Raw genomic sequence first — 7,949 nt, 5'->3', positions numbered from 1 at the left:
GGAAGATCGTCGCAATTTCAAGGGCAGACTGAACTACAGAGCAAGACCCTGTCTCAAAAAACAAAACCAACCAAAAAAAGTGGTAGCAAACTGGGTGTAGTGACACAGGTTTATAATCCCAGCACTCTGGGAGGCTGAGGCAGGAATATTCTGAGTATGAACCCAGTGTAGCAGTTTAGCCACTTAGATCCTGTACCTAAATTAAAAAAAAAAAAAAAAGCCTGGCAATGTGTGCAGTCTCAGAATTCAGTCGCCAGCGACTGGGTGCGGAGAAGGTGGATGATTATAAATCGGTATTCTAGCCCACGTGAACTGGGCACCACGCAGTCTCTGTGCTCAACTCTCTGCATCTGTCTTGCTCCTTAATCCCTACGAACCTCTCAGGGAGGTGACGGGGTGGTTACAGAAAGGCCTCTGGTGGTGATCTACAAAGTCTGAACCCTTAGGAGTAATTTTGAACATTCTGCCACTTCTTGGCCCTGCTGGTGGTGGAGAGCCAGGGTCCATGGTACTTTTATTAGGAAAACAGATTAAGGAGCTTTACGGTTGGGAAAAGCACGTGGCCAGAGGGGTGTGCTGGGGACTTTTGTTGGGGGGAGTATAGGGAATGGGGTAGAAAAGGAAGACTGACACCCGGAGTTCAGTTTGTCTCCCAGCAGTGGGAGCCACTGAAGGTTCTGAAGGAGACACCTCCCTCAGCTGGGTCTTGGGATGTTCTCTGTGACGAGATGGCAGGAAAGCTACTTACGAGTCATTTCAGAGGTCCAGGCTAGAGAAGACAAAGGTCCAAACAGGAGCAGGTGGAGATGAGGGATCGGATGTTAAGAAACAAGATGGCCTGCGGCTAGCTACACAGATGGGTAGCTGCGAAAAGGCTCTGCTTCTCCTCTGGGGTCACCGTAGTAATGGACGGTTGGTCCAGCGTGGGGTCAAGAGGTCCTGTCCTCAGCCCGCCCCGCTTGTATCCACACTCCTTACTCAGTGCTTACCCATTCTCTCCGCTTTCCCTGATCAGGGGCTGGAACTGGGGTGTGAGGGCGTGCCCAGAACCCTAGAACTGGATCTGTCTCTAGGGCCTCTGTTGGCTCACAGTGGGCGGAGCCAGAGCCTCGCTGCCTGTAGGGCTCCTCGCCCAGGAATAGATAGCTGTCTTTGCCACAGCCTTTTGAAACACTCACAATCAGAGGTGGGCATCAAAGGGGAGTAGAGGGTGGCTTTGGCCCCTAACAGACTGGGTTCAGATCCCAGCTCTACCATACAAATTTAAAAGTCGTGTGTCCTTCAGCAAAAGCCATTTAGCAGGGACAATTCAGTTCAGAGGCCACTGCTGAGGGCTATTCCTGCTCACCGCACCATAAACAAGCTCCTCGTCTTTCCCTACGATCTCGTGCCCCTGGCAGGCACGTCTGAGCCTATGAGCCATGCTGTGACTTTTAGGGCTCCCTAAAACACTACTAGAAGGTGTCCCCAGCCCCAAACTGTCCAGCAACCCTTTGCCATCCTTAGGGTGCGTGCTCCCTCCTCAGGGTTATCATGGGTTTTGTGGGACTTTCACCAAAACTTGGATTGTCATAAAAGCAATGCCAGCATAAAAGCACACTGAACATCGATCCCACAGAGTAATCTCAGAGCAGTCCTCAGTGAGAGCAGAACCAGCAGTTAGCCCCAGCAGCACCCAAAACATAACACATGCCTTCTGCACTCGAGGCCACCTTGGAGATCCCTGGAGAGGGCCGAAAATGCACAGACAATGAGCACAAACTCAGGGTGGACGGGTCTTTATGTAAAAAAGATGAAGCATCAGAAAAGAATGAGCTAGGGCCGGGAATTTAGCTCAATGGTTCCACTGCCTGCCTCACAAGCATAAGGTCCTGAGTCCAACCCCTGATACCCCAAAAAAGAGAATGAGCCATCTTTATTGGCAAGCTCAAGCATAATTCTCTGCCATTCATAAAAGTCATACCTAGAGACCAAGATGAAGCCCAAGAAAGTACACTTTGGGTCATAGTAAACTTTCATTGTTATAGTTACAGTATAAATAGTTCATTACTTCTAACGAGCATATCACAGATGCAATATTCATATTAATTGAGCAATAAAGATAGTCTGAAAGAAAAATTATCCAATAAGGTAACCCACAGTGTAATGGTTTGGGTGTAGACGTCCCCGCAAAGCCTCATTTGGTCAGTGGTGGCTGAATCTGGAATGTGGAGGCTGGGATTAAGGGCCTGTGATTACTAAACCACCCCGCATCAGTAGATGGTTTGGCCCCATCCCAATCCCCGCAGTCTGGAGGCAGAAAGCCACTGTTAAGGTCTCTTGTTGCCTTTGCTACCTTGTGCACGCCGTGCTGCTCCTGCTCAGCCCCGCGTGCTGGCCATCCCTGTCTACGCACTGAAGCCTCTGTGAACTCTAAGCCAAATAAACCCGTTCATTCCCCTCTTACTTCGGGCGCCAGGTATTTTGTCTCAGGAAGGAGAGAAAAGTAACTAACACGCAGGTAGTACTTTAATGAGAATATCTGTAACAACAGCTTACATCTTTACAGAGAAAGGGAATAGGCCCTCTCGAGCTCTGAGCATATGTCAGTTAGAATGTATCTGGCTGGTCCAATATTAGAATGGCTCAACTTTATAAACTAAACTCATTCACTTAATAAGTTTTAAGGTAGGGAGCTACAGATTGGCTCCTTTCTTTCTGTATTCCCTTTTTCTTTCTTTTTTTCTTCCATGGAACTATGAGTTAAACATAGGACCTTTGCACTGAATTATTTCCCCAGATCCCCAAACCCTTTTGGAGATAGAGTCTTGCTAAGTTGCCCAGGTTAGGCTCAAACTTGAGATCCTCCTGCCTCGGCCTCTAAGAATCCTGGAATTACAGGTATGTACCACCAAAACCACGGGCCCAGTGTTTTGATGAGGTTGTCGATGGCCCTGGACATTCCTTTCTTTCCTCTCTGCCAACTCTGAGAGAGCTTAATCTCTCCCGTGTGAGCCACTGTGTTAGGCGGTCTTTGTTACACAGAGCATGGTCACCTGGTGGGCCTGACTACCAGAGGCAGACAGCAGAGCCAGGTGTTCTGGCCCCTGGATCCCTCTCTCCCTCCAACCCCATGCTCCTTGTGTGCCAGCTTCATAGCTGCCCACAGCAGAAGGGCTTTCTCCACGTGCTGGGAGCCTGGCTCCTGATCTGTGTCCCTGAACTCAACCATCTGACTGGGAAAAAAGAACCTGCCCTTCTGGCTCTGGCTCAAAAGACCCAGGGAAGGGCTCTGTTTGGGGCAGCTGGAGTCTCATGCTCGATCAGTAGCTCAGGGAGAGGTGCCCTCCAGGGGAGATCGGCAATGCCAGGATATTATGGCAATGGCAGAATGACCTAGCCTAAAGGTTCAACTGCACCAAGGCTGAGAACCCCTGTTTCGAGCCAACCCTATGGACTGTCCAGGAATTACATGGAATGTGACCACTGGCCTCACCTCCACCGGCTCCACTCGCCCTAAACCACTAGTACTCTTCTGTGGATAACAATGGCAGCCCTCGTGTTCTCTGATTCCATGTGTCTTGGTCCTGTGCTCCCTCTGCATGCAGCAGCCTGAGTTAGAACGCATCTCCCCCTACCCCAGACCCATTTCACATAGAGAAAGCTGGTCTCTGGAGTCCTCAACAAGGCTCTGCACGACCTGGGGCTCCGTTTCTTCTCAGCCTCGTATCCTTCTTCTTTGCTATTCTTTGTTTGTTTGGAAGGCTCTGCACGACCTGGGGCTCCGTTTCTTCTCAGCCTCGTATCCTTCTTCTTTGCTATTCTTTGTTTGTTTGGTTGTTGTTGTTGTTGTTTTGAGACAGGGTCTCACTATGTAGTTGAGACTGACCTGGAACTCACTATATAGCCCAGGCTGGTCTCGAACTCACAGCGATCGTCCTGCCTCAGCCTCCTGAGTGCTGGGATTACAGGCGTGCGCCACCACACCCGGATGTCTTTGCTATTCTTAGACTATGCCCAGCATGCTCCTGCCTTGGAGTTTTAGCAGCACCTGTTCCCTCTGCCGCAGCACTCTTTCTCCAGAGAGGCTGCAGGGCCCATTTCCTCAGCTGTCTCAGCTCTCTGCTCAGATGCCACCTCCTCAGAAGGCCTGCCCTGGTCACCTTTTGCAAAATGCCACATCCACACCTCTAGCTCCTTGACACCTTTATCCTTCTCCCTGGTACTTAGCAGCGTCTGATTCACTACAGAGGTTTTGGTTTACCTGGCAGCCATTGGCCAGTAACATGCAAGTAGCTTCCATGAGGGCAGAGACCTGGTCTTTCTGTGTTGTTACATCCTCAGGGCTACAGTGATACCTGGCACATAGTAGATACTCAAGAAATCTTGAATGAATGCATTGTGGTGGCTAAGGGGGTCAGGTCCCATGCCGGGCAGCCCGTTTGGGAGACCTGCACGGCCAGAGCAGGGGTGGGGCGGGTCCTCTGGAGACGGTAGATGCGCAGAGCGGGAGAATCGTTGAGCCAGCGCCCACCCAGACCTGTGCTTCTGTGTTCTGACAGCCTGACATTTTCCCGTACACTATTTTATTCCTCACAACACCAGACAGGCAGACATTATCATTCCCTTTTCAGCTGAGAAAGGCACGGAGAGGCTGAAGAGTCTGCGATGCACGTGGGGATTTAGGGCAAAACTCTTGTGTCTGGACTCACTGTATCTCTCTCCCACCCAACCTCCAGAGTTCACAGCAACCCCTGTCCCTGTGCCTCCCTCCTCCCACTCCTCCAGATCCCTGCTGGGATCAGCGGTGAAAGAAGCCAGCCTAGCCTCTCCTGCTTCCTCGCTCCAGGGCCCAGGACTGGCTGGGCAGGGCAGGGCGCGCCTGTTGGAAGGGTTAACAAGGAGTGTTTGTAGCAGTCACTGTCTCCAAGGAGAAGAAAGCAGAGTGGGGAGGCTGCAGCCATGCCAGTTTTCTGGGCTGCTGGTGGCAGCGGGTGAGAGCAGTGCTTGACCTGTCCGGCCTCGGGTGTCCTCATCTCCACGCAGGCTGGGAAGAGCTGAACTCTAAGTGGACCGGACAGTAGGAATGTGAGGTCCCCACAGGGCCACCAAACTAAGGAATGGGGGAGGGAGACAGGTGCCTGGCCCGGCCTGGAGGCTGAAGCCAGTGGCCAACAGCACAGCCAGAAGTCCTGGGCTTCTCTAGGGTACACAGGAAAGCTCGGAATCAGAGACGACTGGGCCAAGACTCAAGGAACAGGAGTAAAGAGCCAGCAGTGGGAGAGAAGAGGTACCCACCTCCTTCCCTGCTGAAGTCCAGCCATGTCCCAGCTCTGGGGACACAGGAAGAGGTGTGGGGCCCTGGGGCCTCCAGTGCGCAGCATCCGTCCCTTCAAATCCAGCGAGCAGTACCTGGAGGCCATGAAGGAAGACCTGGCCGAGTGGCTTCGGGATCTCTACGGGCTGGAGATCCAGGCAGCCAACTTCCTGCAGGTGCTGGAAACGGGCCTGGTGCTGTGCCAACATGCCAACATGGTCACTGAGGCTGCTCTGGCCTTCCTGGCAAAGGCACCTGCCCAAGCCCAAAGGATTCCCATGCCTCGGGCTGGGGTTTCCTGTAATGGGGCTGCCCAACCAGGCACCTTCCAGGCCAGGGACAACGTCTCCAACTTCATCCAGTGGTGTCGAAAGGAGATGGGCATCCAAGGTAACCACCGTATCCCAGGCCCTTATTTTGTTTTGTTGTGGTTGTCTTTTGAGACAAGGTCTTGCTATATAGTTCAGGCTGGCCTTGAACTCCCTAGGGAGCCCAGGCTGGTCTGAAACTCTCAGTGATCCTCCTGCCTCAGCCTCTTGAGTGCTGGGATTACACCAAACCAACCCTCTTATCTTGTGAGGCACCCACTCCCTTTCTGAGGTCGACTAGATCTGGGAGTCAGGAACTTAGGTGCTTCTTGCTTCTTTCAGATTTGCCTCAGGCTGCTCATCTCTCTTTTTTTTTGGTCCCAGGGATTGAACTCTGGTCCTTCTGCTTGCGAGGCAGGTGGCAGCACCACTGAGCTAAATCCCCGGCCCATGCTCATCTTTTTTCATGCCTGTTTCCCGATCTCATAGAAATCCTCAGTAAATCCATGTTGATGACTGATAAATGTTTACTGATGATTCATTCAACAAATATATGAAGTACCTGCTCTATGTTGAACCCCGTGCTGGTCTCCAAGGACCAAGAGCCAGTGCCCAAGGCATGCATGGTCTAGTAAGACAGACAGATGAGTAGATATGTAAATCACAGCCCAGAAAGAGAAGTACTCAAAGTTCAGGTGCCTGTGCGGGGGAGCCAAGGAAGGTCACTGGGGCTAAATCCAGAGGAGCTTGGGAAAAGGGGAGTTCTAGGCAGGTGGGGAGAGTAGCGAAGACAGAGAAAAGGCCGTGTGCCTGATGACCGGGAGAAGCTGGGGATGGTGTGTATTCAGGGCTAGCGAGCTTGAGGCTCAGGAGGAGGCAGGAGGAACAATGACACCAGGGCAGGGCACAGTCATGCCAGGGCTTGTAGGACTCAGGGGAGTAACCTGTGAGGATCCTGCATCTTGCTGGCCTTGGACTCAGGGAGGGAGTGAGGCTGGATTTTGTACCATCCTCCAAGCCAAAGGTGACAGATGATGAAGCGGGTGGGTGATGAAGCAGGGTAGGGCTACTGTCTGGTAGCAGCAAGGAGCTGGGTTGGAAAGTTAATGAAAGCTAGCCCTTGTGCTGAGCATGTCGTTCAGTGGTAGAAGTTGTGCTTAGTGTGTGCTGGACTCTGGGTTCAATCCCCAGCAATAGGGAGGAGGAGAGAAGCTGGTGTTTTAGCCAGGTGTGGTGGTGCACTCCCGTCATCCCAGTACTCGGGGAGGCTGAGGCAGGAGGATTGAAAGTTCAAGCTGAGCCTGGGTGATTTAGTGAGACCCTGTTTTAAAATTTAAATATAAATAAATAGGAGCTAGGTGGAGTGGCATACATCTTTAATCCCAGCACTCAGGAGGCTGACACAAGAGGATCACTGTGAGTTTGAGGCCAGCCTGGACTACACAGTGAGCTCAAGGCCAGCCTGCACTACAAAGCAAGACTCTGTCTCCAAAAACCAAAATAAAAATTAATAAAGGAATAAGGGCCGGAAACATAGCTCACTGTGAAGGTCCTGGATTCAATCAATCCCTAGTATCCAAAAAGAAAAAAAAAATGCTGGTGTTTTATGGCGTACTTTTGCTGTATCAGACATTATCTGAAAATACTAAAATTGTTAACTTAATCAAATCCTGGCTACAACCCCATGAAAGACTGCATCCCTATTTTAGAGAGCAGGAAACTGAGGCCTAGGTCACACAGCTGTCTGGTGGGAGGAGATCCAGAGCCTGTACCCATCCCCATCTGGTTCTTCCTGGGTGTGGGGCAGTCAGGAGCCTGGTGGACATGGAGAGGCCTAGGTGGGAAACAGAGCCAGCCTCCGGCTCCTGGCCGCCAGGCGGGAGGAGTACAGGTGGTGCAGGTGGTGCGCCCTGCGCCCTTCTTTCTGGATTCCGCAGCCAGGCCCAGAGTTCCTCTTTGCTATGTGGCCTCTCCCCATGCAGCCTCGCAGGAGGCTGGTGTCTTCTCTGCCCCAGCTGCTGAGCAAGCCCTGCCAGACCCCTCCCGGGGCTTCCTGGACCCTGAGGTCCAGAGACCTGAATCATGTCTCTTACCCGGTCTCAGCAGGGCCCCCAGGGTTCCCCGGGAGGCGAACAGGGGACTCAGGCCTCCTGCACTCCTCTCCCCGACCCCACGCCAGAGGTGCTGATGTTTGAGACCGAGGACTTGGTGCTGGGCAAGAACGTGAAGAACGTGGTGCTGTGCTTGCTGGAGCTGGGCCGCCGCGCCTGGCGCTTTGGCGTGGTGGCGCCCACCCTGGTGCAGCTGGAGGAGGAGATCGACGCGGAGCTGCGGCAGGACCTGGC

General features: G+C 52.5%; 1 protein-coding gene across 1 annotated transcript in view; it reads left to right on the top strand.

The window, feature by feature from the left end:
* The first annotated feature begins 4,958 nt into the window (after positions 1–4,958).
* Gas2l2 (growth arrest specific 2 like 2) overlaps positions 4,959–7,949 on the top strand; it is an 8,712-nt gene continuing 5,721 nt past the window's right edge. Inside the window, exons 1-2 of the mRNA XM_033762908.1 lie at positions 4,959–5,686; positions 7,784–7,949. Coding sequence (XP_033618799.1) covers positions 5,302–5,686; positions 7,784–7,949 — 551 coding nt within the window. The 5' untranslated portion in view covers positions 4,959–5,301. The remainder of the gene's footprint in view (positions 5,687–7,783) is intronic.

Source organism: Fukomys damarensis, unplaced genomic scaffold (assembly GCF_012274545.1).
Source record: "Fukomys damarensis isolate Sample0158 unplaced genomic scaffold, DMR_v1.0_HiC HiC_scaffold_13, whole genome shotgun sequence".
In the NCBI taxonomy this organism is placed as follows: domain Eukaryota; kingdom Metazoa; phylum Chordata; class Mammalia; order Rodentia; family Bathyergidae; genus Fukomys; species Fukomys damarensis.
Note: the sequence above shows the minus strand (reverse complement) of the source record. Positions and strands in the feature narration are given on the sequence as shown.